The 21,277-nt window shown below is 44.6% G+C and overlaps 2 protein-coding genes and 1 pseudogene across 6 annotated transcripts in view; 2 read left to right on the forward strand and 1 right to left on the reverse strand.

Annotated features, from left to right (window-relative positions):
* The window catches only part of Tecpr2 (tectonin beta-propeller repeat containing 2), a 105,231-nt gene extending 99,537 nt beyond the window's left edge, over positions 1–5,694 (reverse strand). For 3 of the 5 annotated variants that reach the window (XM_048431335.3, XM_085697963.2, XM_048431331.3), the window contains exon 1: positions 5,559–5,694. The gene's annotated coding sequence lies outside the window, so the exon portion shown is untranslated. Of the gene's footprint in view, positions 1–4,571; positions 4,672–5,146; positions 5,466–5,558 lie in introns of those variants that run through there. The other 2 variants (XM_048431333.3, XM_048431332.3) reach the window with 2 other exon arrangements.
* On the forward strand, positions 5,674–21,154 carry Cinp (cyclin dependent kinase 2 interacting protein). The gene is made up of 5 exons (XM_048431337.3): positions 5,674–5,818; positions 10,049–10,217; positions 14,702–14,831; positions 17,972–18,101; positions 20,517–21,154. Exons 1-5 carry the CDS (start codon positions 5,812–5,814, stop codon positions 20,717–20,719), a joined length of 639 nt encoding a protein of 212 aa, XP_048287294.2. The 5' UTR covers positions 5,674–5,811; the 3' UTR covers positions 20,720–21,154.
* LOC146892496 (non-histone chromosomal protein HMG-14 pseudogene) lies at positions 11,703–12,166 on the forward strand (annotated as a pseudogene).
* Positions 21,155–21,277: the final 123 nt, after the last annotated feature.

Below are 21,277 nucleotides of genomic sequence, written 5' to 3' on the forward strand. Positions count from 1 at the left end.
TGTTGGGAACCGGTTTTAAAGATATTTTTAAAAATGTATTATTATCATTATTAGTATTACAAGTATGGGAGTTTTGCCTGCATGTATATCTGTGTACCATGTCTGGTACCTGCAGTGGCCACAAGAGGTTATGAATCCCCTAGAACAGAAGTTACAGACAATTGTGAGCCACCATATGCTGGGAGTCAAACTTAGGTTCTCTGCAAGAGCAGAGAAGTATCTTACCTGCTGACCCATCTCTCCAGCCCCTATTTTTAATTTTTAATTGTGTGTGTATGTGAGTGTCTGAGTATATACACAAGTATGCATGTATATGCACTTGAAGGCACCATTGGAGGCCACAACCAGAGTTATAAGGAGTTGTGAGCCACTTGAGATGGATGCTGGGAACTAACCCAGGTCCTCTGCAGAAGTAACAAGTACTCTTAACCTTTAGGCCATTTCTCCAGACCCTTGTAAATATTTCAAAAGGTGATAAAAGTCTGGTTCAGTGGAAATGAATTAGTAATACTAACAGGAATCTGAAAACGGTTCGGAATATAAACCAGGTACCGTAGCACACACCTGTAATCCTGGTGGTGGAATAGCACTACTAAAATTAACTTATTGAAAATGGTGGCACACACCTGTTAACTTTTTGAAAATAGTCACAGTTCTGAAGTAGGTGGGCAAAGCCAGGCTCTGAATCAAATGCTGTCCACATCGAAACCCTAGCGCTTACTAATCCTAATTTCTCCCTCTAGCTCACTTTCACTTATTTTCTAGGCACTAACACCAAGGGCGCCTTCTCCCCACTCAGGCTTTAGAATTCACTATGCCCTCTACACAGAATCATCTCCTCCCACAGATGTGGCTTCTTTTCATCCCTGGGGGCTCAGCTACAGAAAGGCCTTCCCAGGCCAGATCACTTATGAATATCTAAATTCTCCTTTCCATCCACATGGCCTTCATAATCCTCATCACAGCTTCTGATTCTTCACTTGCTAAATAACCTCTTCTGTGAGAAGGAATGCCAATTTAGCATAGAGAAGATGTCTATAAATACTTGTTGAATGAATAAATAAAATGTTAACTTCTAGTCTTATTGAGAAAGAATATTCTCAATGCAATCCCCTTCCCTCTGCCCTGCCTTTGTCTTTTCTCTGCTTGATATCAAACACAAGGCCCTCATTCTTGCTAGTGCTATACCCAGTCCTTTTATTCCAGTCTTTAAGATAAATAATGCTAGGACTGGAGAGATGGCTCAGCAGGTGAGAGCACTTGCTGCTCTTCCAAAGGACATGGATTTGGTTCTTGGCACCCACCCACCAACTTGGCAGCACTCCAGTACTAAGGAATCTGGTGCCCTCTTTGGCCTCTTCAGGCACTGCATGTATATGGTACACATATGGATAAGCAGACACATATAGTGCACACAAATATAAATAAATTTAAAATATATAAGCAATGCTTCCTTGGCTATGAGCATTTCAATTTAAAACACAAAAGTGAAGCTAAAAGTTATGGGCTAGAGAGACAGATCAGTGGTTAAGAGTGCAAATACCCACTTCAGATGGCTCACAACTTCCTGTAACTCTAGCTCTATGGATCAAACACCCTCTCCTAGCTCCATAGGCACCCACATACTGATGGAATACACAAAACAGATACACACATCAAGAAAAACTTTTTTTAAAGAAAGCTATAATTTTTCTCCCCTCCCCCATCAAATTCATAAACATGGAAGGTGGACTATATCCAACCATCATTTTAATGAGCATTTCCCAAAACCAGAGCTAGGAGTAACCCAGAACAGAATTATGTACTCAGCAGTATAATTGTCACATATCACTAGAGGCTCTGATAGCATTTATGTCTCAAGGACCTTCTCTAAACTCAATACAAAGTAACAATTAGTATTCCTGTACAATTTTTTTTTTTTTACAGTCTCACTAGCCCATGGCTCTCACACTTCTTCCAAGTGCTGAGATTACGGGCAGGGACCTCCATGCCCAGCTTTTTTGACCCATAGCTTCTTATTCTCTGTAGGTTTTGTGGGGTTTTTTTGGTTTTTTATTTTGTTTTGTTTTGCTTTTGTTTTGTTTTCTTGAGAAAAGGTTTCTCTGTGCAGTTCTGGCAATCCTGGAACTTGCTCTGTAGATTAGACTGGTCAGAATTTACAGAGATGTGCCTGCCTCTGCCTCCTGAGTGCTGGGATTAAAGATGTGAGCCACCACCTCCTGGGCTTCTTTACTCTTTAATTATAATTGTTACACATATGTGTGTGTATACGTTTGTAAATATAATCTGCTAAGATCATTTAGCAACCCATCTTTATTTTGGCTTTTAAGTTATTCATTTATTTTGATATACAGTCTCACACCATAGCTTTGGCTGGCCTAGAACTTCCAGGGATCATCTAGTTTAGCTTCACGTCTGCTGGGAGTACATCATACACTACCATGGCCAGTAGATGACATATTAAGATTAATACCTTTAATCCCAGCACAGGCAGATCTCTGAGTTCAAGGCCAGCCTGGTCTACAGAATGAGTTCCAGGACCACCAGGACTACACAGAAAAACATGTCTTGAAAAACAAACAAAGAAAGAAAGATTTTATGGTGGAACGCAAAGGGTCAGGGAATACTTTATCTTACAAATGAAATGCTGTTGCTTCCCTGCTTCTGTACCTGCTGGCTAGCCAACTGTTCGCAGGTTAAACCCAACCCAAGTGTTGAAACCAGACATCTGAAGAAAGTTCTATATCTAATTTCATCTCCATCTACATTTTCTGCTCCAGTTGCAAACCTTACATTCTTATTTATTTGTTATCAGTGTGTGTGTGTCTGTCTGTGTGTGAGTGAGAGAGAGAGAGAGAGAGATGCACATACGTAGGTGTATTTGTGCCATGGTTTCTATGTGAAAGCCAGAGGACAACACTGTGGAGCCGGTCCTTTGTCTGCCTTTACATGGGTTCCAGGAATTGAACTCAAGTTACCAGGTTTGCAAGGCAAGTGCTCTTACCCCATGAGGCAGCACGCTGACTCCTAAACGAGCTTGTAATCCCAGAACACGGTAGGTAGAGGAAGAATGATTGCCATAAATTCAAGGCCAGCTTGGTCTCCACTGACAGTTCACAAACCAATCAAAGTTTACACAGCCAGATTCTGCCAACCCCCACCCCCAACCAATGAACTAAAACAAAACCACAAACAACTACTAGAGTACAGTACAACCAACACTGTACTCATCTTTGTTGGATTAATCTCTCTCTCAAAAACCCTGTGCTGAGGGCAAGTCTGTGGATAGTCTGGGCTTTATAGTGAGAGCCTGTCCCCAAAACAAAACAAACAAAAAACTATGCCACGTTGCCCCAAGACTACAGCAAAGACTCACTGTAACTATTACAACCAGATCCAAAGCGTACATTCATGGGAAACAAACACGCAATCTAAACTTGCTTCTGTCTCAACAATTCATTTAAAAAAAAAAAAAACACCCATCCCAACTGCTGGGACTAAAGGTTAGTGCACACCTTTAGTCTCAGCAGTGGGGAAGCAGAGGCAGGAGAATCTCTATGATTTTGAGGCCAGCCTGGACTGTAGAGCTAGTTCCAGAACAGTTAGGGCTGTCACACAGAGAAACCTTGTCACAGAAAACAAAACAAAACAAAACAACAACAGAAAAAACACACCACCTAATATCTGTCCTCTGACTTTCCCAAATTCCTGGGTCAATACTGGCAGAATTCTCCAAGATTGAGCCCCAAGCCCATTTTTATTATTTGCATAACTATCTCCTAATCCATTCCTCATCTCTACAAATTCAATCAACGGTTGTTGTCTGTTTCCTTCCTTTTTCCCTATTAAGTTCTAGGAGTCATTTGGCTCAAATTATACAGAAGCTACTGTAAAATGGGATCCTCCTCAACCCCAAAAGATAACTTCTTCAGAAAAACCTGAAAACAAGTCCAATAAAAATCAGTCTTCCATTGAAAAAGACAATGAAAAAGACATCAAAAACAAACTTGCTTGTCACTGGAGAGGTAGCTCAACCCTTCAGAGCAAGATCTTCTCTTCCAGAGGACCAGGATTCAATTCCCAGCCCCCACCTGGCAGATCACTTCAGTTCTGGGGGATTTGATGCCCTCTCCTGACCTCTGCAGGCACTGGACACATGGGTGCACAGATATACATGCAGGCAAAACACCCATATACATAAAATAAGTTTTTAAACTTAAGAAAAAAATGACCAGACTTCATCCTCCCCATCCCTGATTCCCAAGTCTACCCTGCAAATCAAATGGGATTCGCAGGTTTGAAATCTCAAGAGCCAGGCTACACACCCTTCCTGAGGGTAGTGACTGGGTGTTAAGAGTAAGTCACGCATCCCTAAGGCCTGCACAGTAGCTGGCATAGATGGGCCCTGGTAAACACTTGGTGAGTGAACAAACACAGGCTATAAGTCAGGTTACAAAAGCAAACGAAATGGTCCCAGTGCATATCAGCATTACAGCTGGGTACAAGAAGGTACAAAAAGGGTTACAGCTTAAGACAAACTCTGGAGATAAGGGACTAGAGCAACTTCATACCTAGGACCCAGCTTTTCTGCAGCTCCCTTCTCCAAAAGTTTCTAAAATCTTGGCTGCAAATGATCTTTTCAGTCAATGACAAAACGATACCCTTCACATTCTACCAACAAATGGAACAGAAAAGTCCCTGAATATTAGTGAGAAAGAGAAAGCACAAAAGAGCAGGAAAAAGAAGCAAAGTTGAGAAGGGAAACGAAAGTACTGGAAAGCCAGAGACTTAAATGGACTAGAGGAAAAGGCTGCGAAGCCAGCAGAGTCGTGTGGGTGACAACAGTCAAGCTATCCTTTATTGAGATTGATCAGCCAGACCCTGTACTTACCTGTGCATGCACTGACCCATTTAACGCTCCACCACCCCAAGATAAAAACTTATCATTTTACAGATGACGAAACTAAAGCTAGGAAGTTGACACTTGCTCCAGCAAACTGGTAAGAAAGGGAAGTGCAGTGACCGGACCTCGGGTCTGAACCCGGGGTCACCCCATTCTTTAACCCTCACTGCCCATTCCGCCTCCGAGCCCACACAGTCCTTATTAACCGGGAGGCAATCGCTTATGCATTTAACCAGCACTTACTGAACTCCTAGTGGACGCCCAAGCCAGCTGCTTGGCGCTGGTGGGCGAATGGAAGGGTTCCTGCTGAGGGTTGGAGGGACAGAACAGAAAGAAACGTCAATCTCCAGGTTGGAGCCTGGAGCCCGCCGCGAGAGGGATGCAGGGTGGGGCAGGAGAGGAGGAGCAAGGGGAGCTGGGGCGCCGCCGCGGCTCCGGGCAGTGTACGAACGCTGCGACGTCCGGTGCCCGGCACGGACGCGGGCTGTGACAGACGCGCCGCGCGCGGTGGCTGCCAGAGGGAGGGCGACGCGACTGCGGAGACCCGACGGGCTGAGACAGGAAGGGGAGGCTCTGCCAGGAGGAGGAACGGCGCGGGGCCGACGTCGGGGACGTCGGCGGCATCGAGGACCCGCCAGCGAGCTCCGGGACTCACCTCCCGCGGCAGCCCCTCAGGACTCGTCAACCCCGCCAGCCCGGAGGAGGCGGGATGCACTCCGGGCCGCAGGGGCTGCCGGGAGCCTGTTGCCTGGGCAACGGGTTGGGCCTCCGAGAGCAGCAGCGACTCCTCGGAGAGCTTGAGTGACAGAGCCACAAGTGTCGGCCGACCCATGGAGCGGAAGTGACGCCACTTCCTCAGTCCGAGGGCGGGGCCTCGGTCTCCTTGTTGATATCTACCTGTGGACCGCATGGAAGGTGCGTGTGAGGGCTGTGCTTCCCTTGTTGTGGCGAGGCTGCAGGTCTGCGGGAAGGTTGGGAGTCCGCCGTGTGACATGCAGGGCGCGCATGAACCTCGCGGGCTGTCAGGAGCCTATTCTTTCCCGTGAGAGATCTGAGTGTGGTGATGTCTGTGAAGTATTAGTCAGAAGTGTGACGCTTAGAGCATTCCGGAGCACATTGGCGCCAACATGCCAGCCCCTCCAGAAACCCTTGCTTGAACTCCGGCAATCAGGAACGCCGGCCGTGAAGCTTGCAACTTGTAATAAAGGCTGTCTCTGTGCCGATTAGTGCGTATGGCAGTGGTCTCCTGGAGTAACATCAGTACCGCCCTGGCCTGTGACCGATCACTAATAGCTCCCTACTTGGCTGGGAGTATCTAGACCTCGGACCTGTGCCTTGAGTTCCTAAGTGGGGCCGGCAAACTGAGTCCGATGTGATCCTCGCTCTCAGGAACCCCCACTTAGGGACGAATACAGGTAGTAAGAGCAGTTCCTGTATGTAACATGTTTGATTCAGCATATGCTATGTGCAAGATGTGGGAGGAAACGAGACTAAACTAGTTTGGTTGAACTCAGTCCAGCGGGGAATATAGACATTAAGCGGATAACTCGATTCACTGGTGAATGTGATGACAGCCAAAGTATAGGTGACAAATGTCTACTGCGGTGATTTCTAATGTAACCAAGGTATTTGATGGAACTCTTCAATTTTGCCTCCCGTTGCTGTGGTAAAGTACCCCAACTAGAAAGCTCCTTTGGAAGGGAAGGGATTATTTGGTTTACCCTAACAGGACACAGTCCATCACTGAGGGAAATCGGTAGGAACCCAAGCAGGAGCAGAAACAGTGAGGGAAGGCTGCTCACTGGCGCTTGTTCTCCAGCTCCCTCCCAGGCTCGTGCACTGCCAGCTAGCTTACTTTGTCTTTATAAGATTTCATTTATTATTTTATTTGTATAAGTGTTTGCCTGCATTTATCTAAGTGCACTGTATGTGTGCAGTGTCCACAGAGGCCAGAGAGGATATAGTATCCCCTGGAATTGAACTTACAGCCGGTTGTGAGACTCTATGTGAGTGCTGGGTCCTCCAGAAGAGCAGGAAGTGCTCTTAACTTCTGAGCCATCCCTCAGGCCCTCAGATAGTCTTCTTATACAGCCCACCACCGTAGTGGGCTAGGCCCTTATACATCATTTATCACACAGACATCCCCACAAACAACTCTTCAGTGTGGTTCTCCCCAGGTATAGCAAGTTAACAGCAAAACTGACCAGGGCAATGCCTTTCTTTCTTTCATTTTTTTGCATTTAACTATTGCAAATATATTTATTGCAATTTACAGATAAGTTAATAGTAAGTCAATAACAAATAGAATTTTAGCTATAAATTTTTTGCATCAGAAAAAAATGAGTCTCAAAATATTCTAGTCCCCTGATGAAGGTGAGGTTAAATTATAGAAAAACAAAATTTGAAGGTGGAGAGATGGCTTAGCAGTTAAGAGCACTTCCTGCCCTTCTAGAGTCTTGGCGTTTGGTCCCCAGCGTCCACATTAGGCATATCACAAACTCCTACACTGCCAGCTCCAGGAGATGGGTCACCCCCTGGCCTTGGCAGACACTCCCACAGAGACACACAAATCTTTAAAATCTGATAATTTGATGTCCAAATACAAAAAGAAGTTACATTTTATTTCTCAAAAGTGAACAATTTACCTGTGTGCACAAGCCTTTCATATGTTACCACACTGACACTTAGCACACCATTACAAGACTTCAGCATATGGAATATCCCACTAAGAACCCTAAGGATTTTCTTTCCTTAGAGGTTTTTTTTTCATGGGAGGGGGCTTTAACATTTAAGACTAAAGTAAAAACTGACAGGAATTCTGTTACTCTCCTCCAGTCCAATTTTAAATAGTTCCTTCTGTCCTCATCACCATCTGCTCCTTATACAGGAGGATTTAAATTTTCATTTATTTATTCATTTTAATTAACTTACAAAGTTGCAGGTTTCTTTATGGCATTTCATACTTAATTTTGGTTGACCCTCTTCTGATTCTGTCCCCCATCTCCAGTGATACCCTCTTACCCAGCATTTCTCTCCACTTTCATATCTCATGGGGGAGTATTTTTAACCAATTTTTGCTTATTTTGGCAATGAGGGTAAGGTTTAAGATATGGACATTATGTCGCTGTTCTGCTCCAAGCTTATTCATTGCCTGCTCTTCGCTGTGCTTAGCTCGTCCTGTTTGGCATGTGCGGCTCTAGGTGTGTGAGCTCCTCCGTATTTGCCACTTTTTCTCCATTTTAGCCTGGTAATGCTGGTTTGTCCTGTCTGTTATACTCACCAAATTCATGGTCATATTAGGGCCCATGCTGCCTCCCTCTCCCTGGCTTCATACCTCATGTTCATGCTAACACAGGACAGAGTCCTGCTACACAGCCCACATTAGCCTCTTTTTAACTCACAGTGGTTGCCTGGCCTTGGACTCTTAGTAATCCTCCTGCCTCACTCTCTGGAGCACTGGGATTAAAGTCTGTGCCATGACACCTGGCTTCCTGTTCCATTTTTTGCATAGTACTTATGATCTGAACTGGCTAAGATCATTTACTTGGGTATTGTTTGACTCTCTTTTGGAAGGTAAGTGCTGTGGGAAAAGGCCCTAGTCTCATTCAGTCACTTCACTCTTCATACTTGACATATTGAAGGTAGCCTACTGATATTTGTTAGTTGTTTAAGTAAAGAATGAATGAAAAGGGCTGGAGAGATAGATGGCTCAGAGGTTAAGAGCGCCGCACTGCACCGGCTGCTTTTCCAGAGGTCCTGAGTTCAATTCCCAACACCCACATGGTGGCTCACAGCCATTGGTAATGAGATCTGGTGCTTTCTTATGGTATGCAGACAGACCTGTATACATAATAAATAAATTTTAAAAAAAGAATGAATGAAAAAATTCAACATATTTAAAAGAAGAGCTATGGGCTAGGTATGGTTGTACAGGCTGCAGTCCAAGCTACTAGGGAGGCTGAGGCAGAAAGATAGAAAGTTCAAAGTCTGTCTGAGGTATAAAATGACTTCTGCTTGCCTGGGCAACTTGGTAATACCATCTCATACAATAAAATGGGATGGGACTATAGCCCAATGGGGTATGCACAGGACCCTAGTTCAGTCCCAATACCATTAAAACAAAAAACAGAGCCCTAATTAATACTGAATTTATTTATTTAGAGATAGGGTCTCACTATGTAGCCCTGGCCAACCTGGAACTCAGTATGTAGACCAGGCAGCCTCAAACTCGTATATCCACTTCTAACAGCCCTATGGAGTAGATGCTGTTTTATCACCACTTTGCAGATGAGAACACTGAGGCTCCAAGAGATTGACAAATATGTCTATACTCAGAGATTATAGGGCAGAGCTAGGATTCATGCCCAGGAAGCGTAGCCTCCAGAGCAGGCAGCTGTCGTGTGTCCTGGATTCCGCTCAGCTGTGCGATGACTACTTAGGGTTCTAAGCTGAGAAGGCAGCTCAAACTCTGCTCTTGGTCTTGCTTTCCTCAGGCTGAGGATCAGGTGAGTCTTAGATGGGGCAGCACTCGCTTCAGGAAGGAGCTGCCCCGGAGAGAGCTGCATGTGCTTTGGAGTTCTGCCTGGTGATGGAGGACTGGAGGTGGGGATTGAGACAAGTGTTGAAGCGGTGATGCAGGCAGAAGTGTCGATTTCTTCCCAAGTCATAGGCGGAGCAGCAGCAGCCTGGCCAGATCACCCCTGCATGTCCAGTGTCCCGCTTGCTCGGTGTGTGGTGTGATGAGCTTTCAGGAGTCAGAGGCTCCGTTTAAGGATTCAGGGTGCCTGGAAGAGGATAGTGGGGGTACAGTCAAGACTAGATTATCTCATACAAGAGATAATGGAAAAGCCACAGCTTTAAGTAGACAAGGTGCTGTGCCAAGTGTTGTGGCACACGCCTTTAATCCCAGCACTGGAGAGAGAGGGGCAGGAGGATCTCTTTGAGTTCAAGGCTAGCTGGAGCTACATTTGAGACACTGTCTTAAAAAGAAAGTAGGCAAGTGTTTATGGAGCCATGAGCTGTGAACAGCCTCTTAGATTCTGGAACATTGGTTTATCCAGTTGGTGTGACATTTCAGACCACTTTACTATGGATGACTGTGATCATGTGTTCCTTAATAGTCGTGTTTCTTTTGGTCCCTCTCAGCAAAGACTCTTGGAATTGCAACACCCAGGAAACCTGTTTTATCCGTCAGTGCAAGGAAAATTAAGGACAATGCAGCTGATTGGCATAACTTAATCCTGAAGTGGGAAAGCCTCAATGACGCCGGTTTTACCACCGTGAGCAATATTGCCAACTTGAAAGTCAGCTTATTGTAAGTACATGTGGAGTGCCCATGCTCCGTATTGTCACATTAACCATTGGGCCTAAGAGTCAAGGGAGTGAGGATTTATTGGTGTAAATAAAGTAAAATAAAATATTGACCCAAAAGAATGACAAAATGATACATGCAAATATGAACTATACATATACATTTAAATGCAGATGCGTGCTAGGTGTTGTGGCCCACATTGGGAGGATATGCTGAAAAGGCAGGGACAGGAGGATTACACATTTGACACCTTGGGCTAGGGACATGGCTCAGTGAGTATGGGTGCTTACCACGAAGCCTGAGTTCAGTCCCCACAACCCACATGGTAGAAGGAGAGAACCAAACTATGCAAGTTATCCTTGCCCATCGCACCATGGCATAAATGGGCCCATTTTATATACACACAAATAAATGTAAAAGTAAATATAACATTATACTACATATTGTTTACATCTGTTTATAAAGTTAGAAGACGATTGGGAAGAGGAAGACACGATATTGCTCTTAGGAATGTGGGTGGTAGGTAAATGGGATTTCATGTGTATACTGCTGCCTGCCATTTAGCCCTTCCTCCCTTCCTTCCATTTATTGATTTTGTTTAGCTGCTTTTTGGTTCTTTTTTAAATAGTTTCCCTCCACCAAGCTGGCCCTGAATACCCAAAAGTCTTCCTGCCTCAATCTCCTAACTTGCTAGGGTTACATGTGTGCACCATACCTGGCTTATTTACATTTTTGGCAGGACCTCACTATGTTGCCATAACCTCCTTCAGGAGTTGGAAACACACATTGCACCCAGTTCATTTTATATACCTTTTTATTTGTATATATGAATATTGTACCTGTATATATGTGTACCGCTTGTGTGTCTGCTGCCCACAGAAGCCAGAACCCTGGAACTAGAATTACAGGTGATTGTGAGCTGCCATGTGGATGCTTGGGTCTTCTGGAAGAGCAGTCGGTGTACCTAATAACTAATCCTTCTTTCTCTGGCCAGACCCTATTGCTATTATTGTTTTTCAGGTTTATTAACTTTATGCATATGAGTGTTTTGCCTGCATGTATGTATGTGCATCACATAGGTGCAGTTCCTAAAAAGGCCAGAAAAGGGTGTGAGCCTCCATGTGGATACTGAGAATGGAACCTGGGTTCCCTGAAAGAGCAGCAAGTGCTCTTAACCACCGAGACCTCTCTCCAGCCTCCATCCCTTGTTTGTTTTGAGACAGAGACTTATGTAGGCCTGGGCAGACCTCAGATTCACTACATAGTTGAAATAACCTTCAACCTCTTATCATTTTGCCTTCATCTCCCAAGAACTAGAATTAGAGGTGTTTGCCACCTCCAGCTCCATTTTTTTTTTCCTAAAAAAGACAAAGTGGGGGTGGGGAGACTAGAGAAATAACTCCATGGTTAAGAGTATTTTCTAGAGTTTGTGTGGCTGCTCCATGACAGGTCCGGCATCACACGTGCCTCCCATCCAGCGCCACCACGATGCCCAAGAGGAAGGTTAGTGAGGATGGAGTGGCAAAGGGAGCCCAAGCACTCCAAGAAGCTGTCAGCCAAGCCTGCCCCTGACAAGGTTGACGTGTGCCAGAAAAAGGCCGCGGGAAAAGATAAATCATCAGATAAAAAACGTGCAAACTAAAGGGAAGAGGGGAGCAAAGGCAAACAAGCTGAAGTGGCTGAGCAGCAAACCACAGATCTGCCTGCAGAAACGGAGAGATGGAATACCGGAGTCCAGCCTCTGGAGGAGAGGAGGAAGAGGCCAAGTCCGGCTAACCATCCATCATGGCTGTCGGTGTCCCCGCCTCCCTTCTTGTACAATCCAGAGGAATATTTTTATCAACTATTTTGTAAATGCGAACTTTTTAGTAGCTCTAGAAACATTTTTAAAAGGGGGAGAAATCCCGCTTTATCCAATTTTTTAAGTATAAATGATTTTTTAAGACATTAAATCACTTGTGGTTGTTTATTTTTTGGTGCAACCTGAAAATAGCAGGATACTGAATCAGGAAAGGCTGTGACTGTCTCGGGAGTCACCATAACATTCCATCGAGGGGGATAGTCTTATATCCAACTACACAAAGCATACTAAATGGTAATTTGGAGTCTTGGTTGTGCATTTGTCTCTGGAATATTTTCAGTTATGTCCGGTCTCGTGTTTCTAGTAGACTTGTTCCCCTTGCCCTGTCAGGACTGTCCTCTCATGGCGGCCCATCTTCCTAACAAGGGTAACAATGTGCTGTGAGAGATAAACTTTTGAGTGTGCACTGTGTATGGTATAAAATGGTGAGTCAGTGGGACTGAGGATTGTGAGCATTTGACTATGTGAGGTCTTAGGGAAGACTTACCAAGTGTGAGGATGGAACATCACATGGAATACGTTCACTGAGAAACAACACATGGCTCTTGGGTACATGAACACAATGTATGACTCCTCAGAGTTTGGGTATAAGAATTGAGCCAGGCGGTGGTGGGACACACTTTTAATCCCAGCACTCGGGAGGCAGAGGCAGTCGTATCTCTGTGAGTTGGAGGCCAGCCTGGTCTACAAGAACTAGTGCCAGGACAGGCTCCAAAGTACAGAGAGACCCTGTCTTGAAAAACCAAAAAGGAAAGGAAAGGAAAGGAAAGGAAAGGAAAGGAAAGGAAAGAAAAGACTGTGTACTTTGCTCCTCAACCAATAAAATCTCCGTTGTGAAGGAGAAAAAAAAAATTCTACTCTATTACAGAGGAACTGGGTTCAGTTCCCAGCATCCATATAGCAGCTTGCAGCTGTCTATAACTCCAACTACAGATGATCTGATGCCCTCTTTTGATTTCTGTGGGCACTGCATACACATAGTACACATACAACAGATAGACAAGACAAATACTCATACACATAAATTTTTTAAAAATTGAAAAAAACAAAGGAAACAAATGATGGTGCACACTTTTAATTCCAGCACTCAGGAGGCAGAGCAGACAGATCTATGTGAGTTTGAGGACAGTCTGGTCTACAGAGTAAGTTCCAGGACAGCCAAGGCTAACCAGAGAAACCTTGTCTGGGGGTCGGGGAGAAACAAGTGCAGTGGCTCATTTCCTCAGTCCCAGCACTTGGGAGGCAAAAGCAATTGGATCTCTGTGGGTCTGAGGCTGACCTGGACTATATAGCAAGTTCCAGGCCAGCTAGGACGACATACTGAAGGAGGAGTTGGAGAGGTAGCTCAGTCAGTCAGGAACTCACCATGCAAACACGAAGACCTGAGTTCAGACTTCGATAACCAATGTGTGTTTGAGTTTTTTGTTTGTTTGTTGTTTTGCATTTTAAGGTTTTATTTATTATGTATGCAGTGTTTTGCCTTCGTATACACCTGTAGGCCAGAAGAGGGCACCAGTTCTCATTACTGGGAATTAAACTCAGGACCTTTGGAAGAGCAGCCAGTGCTCTTTACCTCTGAGCCATCTCTCCAGCCCCCTAATGTGTGTTTGTAGTCCCAGGACTGAGATGAAAGAGACAGGCCACCACCCCAGCCTAGTTAGTCTTTGAGCCCCAGGTTCCAGTGATGAGAAACCATGTCTTCAAAACCATGGATGGCTCTTGAGGAAACGCCAGAGATTAACTCCTGGTTTTGTCAGCACTTGTGGCGGGTGGCATACATTACAGTGGATGCACATGGCTGGGCCAGAAAGAAGATACTGGGATCCCAAAATCCTGTGAAGGGAATGCCATCACACAAATAGATATCTCCCCACTAGACCCTAACCTTAATCATTACCCCTCCTCCTAACATCACCATAGGCTGAAAACCAAGCCTTTAATGTCCAAAGTATATGGATCACAGACTTCAGTTTAAAAACCATTCACCAACTCTTGACTTCTTCAGGAAATGACCCATATCTTATGCATCTTTGTACAACTGGCACTAAGCCTTACACCAAGGATGCCCAGGGCTGGGAGTATAGCTTTGCAATAGAGCATTTACAGCACACCGGAGGCCCTCAGTTCTATCTGAGCATAGCAAACTTGAGTGATCAATGGATATGCTCATTGTGTATGCAAATAAACATCTACTATAATGACATTTGCAACATTTATGTAAAATGTCTAACATGATTATGTGGCTAATGACTTCTATAGAATTTACTATAATAAAATGAGGTGAAGGGGTTTCCTCCCCTTTTTTTCTTTTTAATTTTTTTTCGCTTTTTGAGATGGGGTCTCTTTGTATAGCTTTGGAGCCTGTTCTGGAACTCACTGTGTAGACCAGGATGGCCTTGAACTCAGAAAGATCTGCCTGCTTCTGCCTCCCGAGTGCTGCAAGGATAAAAGGTGTACGCCACCACCTCCCATCTTTTCTGTGTTTTGAGGCAGGGACTCATTGTGAAGTCAGGTTGACTATGAACTCCTCTTCCTCCTCAAGCCTTGGGATAAAGACATTTGGTCACCCAACATGAGATGAGTTTAAAGCATGTAATTTGTACCCATTACCTTCTGCTTTGTCCAGGAGTAAAGAGAAGATTGAATTAGAGAGCAGCAGCCCAGCTTCCAGTGAAAAGGAAGAGAAGACGAATCTGGAATATGATAAGGAACTTGAAGCGCTATGTGAGGAGCTGCAGGCCATCTTGGATGGCCTGGTAAGACCTAAAGGAGCTAGCCATCTACATCACTGTCACTCAAGCCTAATGGAACTGTTTGGGGTTTGTTTGACCGTGGGGGTGTTCAAACTGTGAGAGGCCCTTTCTCCTCCTCAGCCTCCTCTTCCATCTACCTAACAAAGGGTCCATTGAGTAAATGTTTAGACTTTGGGGGCCAGACAGTGTCATGGTGACTTCTCCGTACTGCCACACGATACTGAAGCAGCCGCGGTCACGAGTTATCAGTGTGGACATAGCAGGTCTAATTTCAGGTTGTGATCCTGGATTTCTTGTTCAGATTGTTTGCACATTGGCATTGGGGGTTCTGGCTGAAATGTTGTCCCCACAGTACAGCTCTAGCTTGGGAATGTTTCTGACATTTCCCTCCTAACTAGCACTGAAAGCTGTTCCAGACTTACTTTGAATATTTCCTGCCTCTGTCCTAGAGTTAGCCTTTTTCTCAAGGGGCCATATCCCTTGTATAGAAAAGTCCTTTTAGAAACCTGTTAGCTGTTCCCCCTATAAAGGAAGAAAGAAAGAAAGAAAGAAAGAAAGAAAGAAAGAAAGAAAGAAAGAAAGAAGGCAAAGAAAGGAAAGAAAGACAAAGAAAGAGAGAAAGAAAGAGCCAGGTGGTGGTGGCACTCGTGTTTTATTTTTTTTTTAATATTTTTTATGGTTTATTTAACTTTTTTTTTTATGTGCATTGGTGTCAGATCCCCTGGAACTGGATCTTCAGACAGTTGTGAGCTGCCATGTGGGTGCTGGGAATTGAACCTGGGTCCTCTGGAAGAGCAGTCCGTGCTCTTAACCACTGAGCCGTCTCTCCAGCCCGGCACTCATGTTTTAATACCAGCACTCGGGAGGCAGAGACAGCAGATCTCTGTGAGTTCGAGGCCAGCCTGGTCTACATAGTGAGTTCCAGGACAGCCAGGCCTTTACACAGAGAAACCCTGTATAAAGAAAAGAAAAAGAAGAAACCTGTTGTCCTGGAGCTAAAGAGATGTCTTGAGTATTATGAGCACTTGCTGCTCTTTCTGAGGACTGCAGGTCAGTTCCCAGCACCCATATCGGGCAGCTCACAACTGTCTCTAACTCCAGCTCCAATTCTGGCTTCCACAGGCACCCACACACATAAACAATCAATCTTACTAGAGAAAGTAAACTCTACACACTAACTCTCAGGGCTAGAGAGATGACTCACAGCAGCGCTGGCTGCTCTTCCTGAGTTCCATTCCCGCAACCACATGGTGGCTCACAACCGTCTGTAATGAGAGATTATGCCCTCTTCTGGCATCTAAGCATACATGCAAGCAGAATACTGTATACATAATAAATAAATCTTTTTAAAAGAAAGAAAGAAACTCTGTTCTGGCGACCCTGACTCAGGTTTTGTTTTATTTTGTTTTTTGTTTGTTTTTTGAGACAGTTTTCTCTGTGTAGCCCTGTCTGTTCTGGAACTCACTCGTAGACCACCTGGCCTTAAACTCACAGAGATCCACCTGTCTTTGTGCCTGAGTGCTGGGATTAAAGACATGTGCCACCACCGCCTGGCTTGAATTTGTCTTAAACTGTCTTGGAAAAGTATTCTCATTCTGTGTTCAAGCCCAAAAGCTGGGGTTGAAGACTGTGAATGCTGCTTTTCTTGTTTACCTGGCCATTACAGAGGTTTGGCTTTACATATCTTTTCTTGGGGGATTGGTGCAGCCTTTCCCCTTAAAGATGCACCCCCATTTAAGTGTGTTCTATGTTACTGTGGGAGACACTCCAGCTACAAATATATGAGTGTAGGCTGTTTTTACACTTTTAGCTCAACAAAGCACACACAGATATGATTTTGTCCCTGTGGGGGACCAACTATAGATATGACAGGTCAGGACCCCCCAGATTTTCCTCCTCTCTGAACCCTTCTAAGCTTTTCTAGAATTAGGAGGGGTCGGCCATGGGATGCACAGGAAGCACAGACCCCTTCCTGGCCCCGCCTCCCCACCTTACCTTAAGGATCTTCCCATCTGAGACTAGAAATGATTGAACCCGTCTGGAGGTTAAGCCAAGTGAAATATTAAACCTAAAACAATTTGAGAAGAAAGTAGATACCTTTAAATATTAACATTTGGTGAATTTAGTGTATGCCACTTTAGATAAAACCAGGGGCTAGGTAGTTGGGAGGATCAAGTACAAGGTATTATGATTTTGATGCTGTATATTGCTTTTATTCCCCCAGACACATAGCAGTTAACTGAAGGCATAAGTCACAAAACAATCCCACACCAGTTTGGAATTATGATTAATAAAAGGGTTATTTATTTATAAAGGGAAAAACTTACAGATCACCATCCTAGACAGCAGCCCTCTACATGACCAGGAAAGGAGTCTAGTAGCCGGAAGTGGAGCAGGAAGCAAGCAAGCTAGTGCATGGCTACTGCTGCTTTTTAAAGCAAAAGACCACGCCCAAGTGGGCTGGTATCTTAAAGTCTATTGGCTGAAGGAGCAGAAGGAGCTCCTGCAGCAGTTAACTATACTCAGGAGTTAGATATTTAGTTTTAATAAACCTTTGCTACCTAAATCTACGTAGAATCCTAGTTAATTCTGTTTATCTTAATGATCATTCATATAACTAACCAGGTACTTCACTGCCCTTCATCCGTGTCATCCTTTCTTGTCACTGTGGAGAAGAGCTGGTGTTTCCTGACAGAGGACACAGTTGCAGAGGGAGGGAGATCTGTGGGTTTCATATTTTCATTGTGCTCTTCTGTGTGGGTAGGAGGCTCACAGAGGTGCACAGAAATGCACATGCTGAGTGCCTCTCTGCCTATCTCACTCCATAACGGTGGCCCACTGGGATCCCTCCAGGTATTTGAAGCTAAACACTAGTGCTTCTTAGAGATCTTACTGAGGTGGGAATCACCAAGCCTTCTTCTGTCTGAGGCTGTAAAAGTCCAGGTAATCCAAAGTTAACAAAACCACAGTACCCACCTGCTCACACACCCTGGAAATCTGTCTGTGGCGGTAATGGGGTGAGTTACTAGAATTTTAGCCCCACCAGGACTATACATATAGCCTTCAAATTTTTTATAGTTACTAAATCTGAGATTAGAAATTCTAAGCAATATTCTCATACTCCAAATTAATATCTTTTTCAGACCAAAATACAAATGAAAATGGAAAAGCTGTCTTCAACCACGAAGGGAATTTGTGAACTAGAAAATTACCATTACAGGGAAGAAAGTAACCGGCCCCTTCTGTTTCACACATGGCCCACAACCTTCTTTTGTAAGTAGCTCTTCTGAAGGTGTCTTTGGTTTTTTAGTTTTTTTGTTTGTTTGTTTTTTGGGGTGTTTTGTTTTGTTTTGTTTTGTTTGGCTTTTGGAGCAGAGTTCCTCTGCCTCTGCCTCCCTAGTGCTGTGCGCCACCACCACCCAGCTCTGGAGGTGGTTTTAAGAAGAACATCAGCATTGGTTAGCTCTAGTCCTTAGGAATGAAAACGGGGCATCTATATGTCTTTTAAAATATAAATATATGAGCCAGCCAGTGGTGGCACTTTTAATCCCAAAATTTGGAAGGCAGAGGTAGGAAGATCTCTGTGGGTTTGAAGTCACCCTGGTCTACAAAATGAGTTCCAGGACAGCCAGAGCTATTATACAGAGAAACCCTGTCTTTAAAATATATATATATATATATATATGTAAATTGAAGGCAGAAGTAGTAATGCACATCCCTATAATGCCAGTAATAGAGACGCAAAAGCAGGAAAACTGTCAGTTCAAGGGCATAATAAAGAAATAAGTCAGCCCATCCGTTAAGGATACGCCTCATGGGAGGAGACCATTGAGAAAAATGAAATTTAGCATGATAGTGATGGTCTGTCCTATTTAGGATTTCTATTGCTGTGATGAAACCATGACCAAAAGTGACTTGGAAAGAAAGGATTTATTTGGCTTACATTTCCACATCCCTGTTCATCATCAAAGGACATTAGGACAGGAACTCAAGCAGGGCAGAAACCTGGAGGCAGGAACTAGCACAGATGCCATAGAGAAGTGCTGCTTAATGGCTTCCTGTCCATTGCTTGCTCAGCCTGCCATTTTAAAGAACCCAGTATCACCAGCCCAGGGATGACACCCTCCCCAATCAATCACCAAGAAAATGCCCCACTGGTCAACTTAATGGACGTATTTTCTCAATTGAGGCTCCCTCTTCTCCAACGACTGTCTTATGTCAAGTTGACGTAAAACTAACTAGCACATGGTGCAAGCTGGTGATTCTAGTATTTGGGAGGAGGATCACAGCAATTTTAAGGGCGGTTTGGGCTCAAATTCATGGCTAAGGGAGCAGGTAAGATGGCTCAGCAGGTAAAGGCGTCTGGGTTTGATGACCTGATTTTCACCCATTGGCCCCACATGCTAGTAGAACAAACAAATGCCTGAAAACTGCACTCTGACTTCTACACACAATGCAGCATGTATACATATACACAGAATGCCATGTTATTTAAGGTTAGGCTAGTTGATGTTGGCTTATTTTTTTAAAGATTTATTTGTGATTATTTGTATCTGTGTGTAGATATATGCATATACATGAATGCGGGTGCCCTTGGAAAGCAGAGGCCTTGTGTCCTCCTGGTGCTTGAGTTATATGTATTTGTGAGCTGCCTGATATGGGCGCTGAGAATTGAACCCAGCTCCTCTAGAAGAGCTTCAGTGCTCTTTAACTGCTAGGACAGTTCTCCAGTTCCTTCCTTACTTTTTTAAACAGTTTTAATATGTGTCTTAGGCTGAACTGGTACTCACTTTGTAGCCCAAGCATGCCTCCAAATTGAAGCAGTCCCCCTGCTTCAGTCCTTCAAGAGCTATTATTGCTGAGTCTTGATGAGGTGACTCTTTATAGCTATGGTGTGTTACTTGAGTGTTGTGGAATATTTGTTTAACTGTGTAAAGATGTGTTGTATTTGTTTAATTATTAAAAACTGTGTTGCTGTTTTATCTTGCCTACTTAAGGCACCTGATTGGTCTAATAAAAAGCTGGATGACCAATAGCAAGGGGGGAGGTATGGGTGGAACTTCCGGCAGGGAGGGTAAATAGGAAGAATTTAGGCTTGAGGAAGAAAGAAAAGAAAATGCCAGGGACATGCCAGTGGCCAGCCAGCTAGACAGACACGGAAACAGCAGGAAAGTAGAACAACAGAATGAAAGAGAAGCACAATGTAGATGAATAAAAACTGGTTAATTAAGTTAAAAGAGCCAGTGGGACAAGCCTAAGCTAAAGCCAAGCATTCACAATTAACAATAAGTCTCTGTGTCTTTATTTGGGAGCTGGATGGTGACCCAAAGAAAACTCCAATTACACTCGAGGGTTGTGTGGCCTTATGTTTCCTACCAATTAACTACCTCAACTAGCTTGGTCCTTCTTTATCCCAGTGCTATTCTGATTTGTTTTGAGGAGAGTTTTATGTGCTGGCTGAGGATGATCTTGTATTTCTCATCCTTCCTTCTGCCTCCAGTCTCTGCTCATTACACCCAGTTTATGGGGTGCCAGGGATTGATCCTAGGGCTTCATGCCTGTTGGTGCTCTACCAGATGAGTCACTTGGCCAGCTCTGACTCTGGCTTTGAACCAGAAGCCTATGAAAGCACGGCTTGAGTCTAGGAGAGTGCATTCTCATGCAGCCACGGTACCTGGTCTGTTGCAGATGAGGTCTCCCACCGGCTCTCCAGTGCATACAAGAAGGAACTCCTCCTGAAGCACACCATTGGTGCTGAGCTGGCCCACACTGCTGACCGCAACCTCATCCTGACCTACCTGTCCATGTGGCTCCACCAGCCGTACATAGAGAGCGACAGCAAGCTGCAACTGGAGAGCATGCTCCTGGAAACAGGGCACCGGGCCCTGTAACTGCCAGTCAGTTTACCTGTGCCCACAGCCTCAGGGCTCAGATCACTGGCTGGACAGCCACTGCAGCCTCTCCAGACACAAAAGTACTTGGGCAGCTGTCCTCCCCTTCTGCCCTGTCCCAGATTAGCATGTGACCACCACGGAGTGGAATAAGAAGAAGAGTGGCTGAGGGGCCTCATTTTGTAATTTAGAGGATGCCTTATAGAGATGCTAATTCAAGCCTACGTGACAGCTAGCATACTCAGCAGACAGATGCGGACGTGACAAAAGGCCATTCACCTGGTTGCCTACATGACAGTATGATGATGTATTTTCCCGCCCAGTTTATGTATTGGTATAAAAGATGTTTGGAGAATAAACACAGAGAGCTTCAGGGGAGATCCTCAGGGGAGATCTTCAGGAGGAAGAAGCCTGAGATGCCCTTTTCCGTAACAATGGTGTAAGTTGTGTCTGGTTATTCCACACGCCTCTGTACCAGTCCAGTTAGGGAAAATAGATATTTGTGTTGGAGTCACATGGGCTCCTGAAGCCACAGGGCAATCGGTAGTGAAAAGTCCC

Source organism: Myodes glareolus, chromosome 11, assembly GCF_982192425.1.
Source record: "Myodes glareolus chromosome 11, mMyoGla1.1, whole genome shotgun sequence".
In the NCBI taxonomy this organism is placed as follows: Eukaryota; Metazoa; Chordata; class Mammalia; order Rodentia; family Cricetidae; genus Myodes; species Myodes glareolus.

Coding starts and splice junctions, on each gene's coding strand:
- Cinp (XM_048431337.3), top strand. Junction 10,218..14,701: donor AACTTGAAAGTCAGCTTATT/GTAAGTACATGT, acceptor TGCTTTGTCCAG/GAGTAAAGAGAAGATTGAAT. Junction 14,832..17,971: donor AGGCCATCTTGGATGGCCTG/GTAAGACCTAAA, acceptor TATCTTTTTCAG/ACCAAAATACAAATGAAAAT.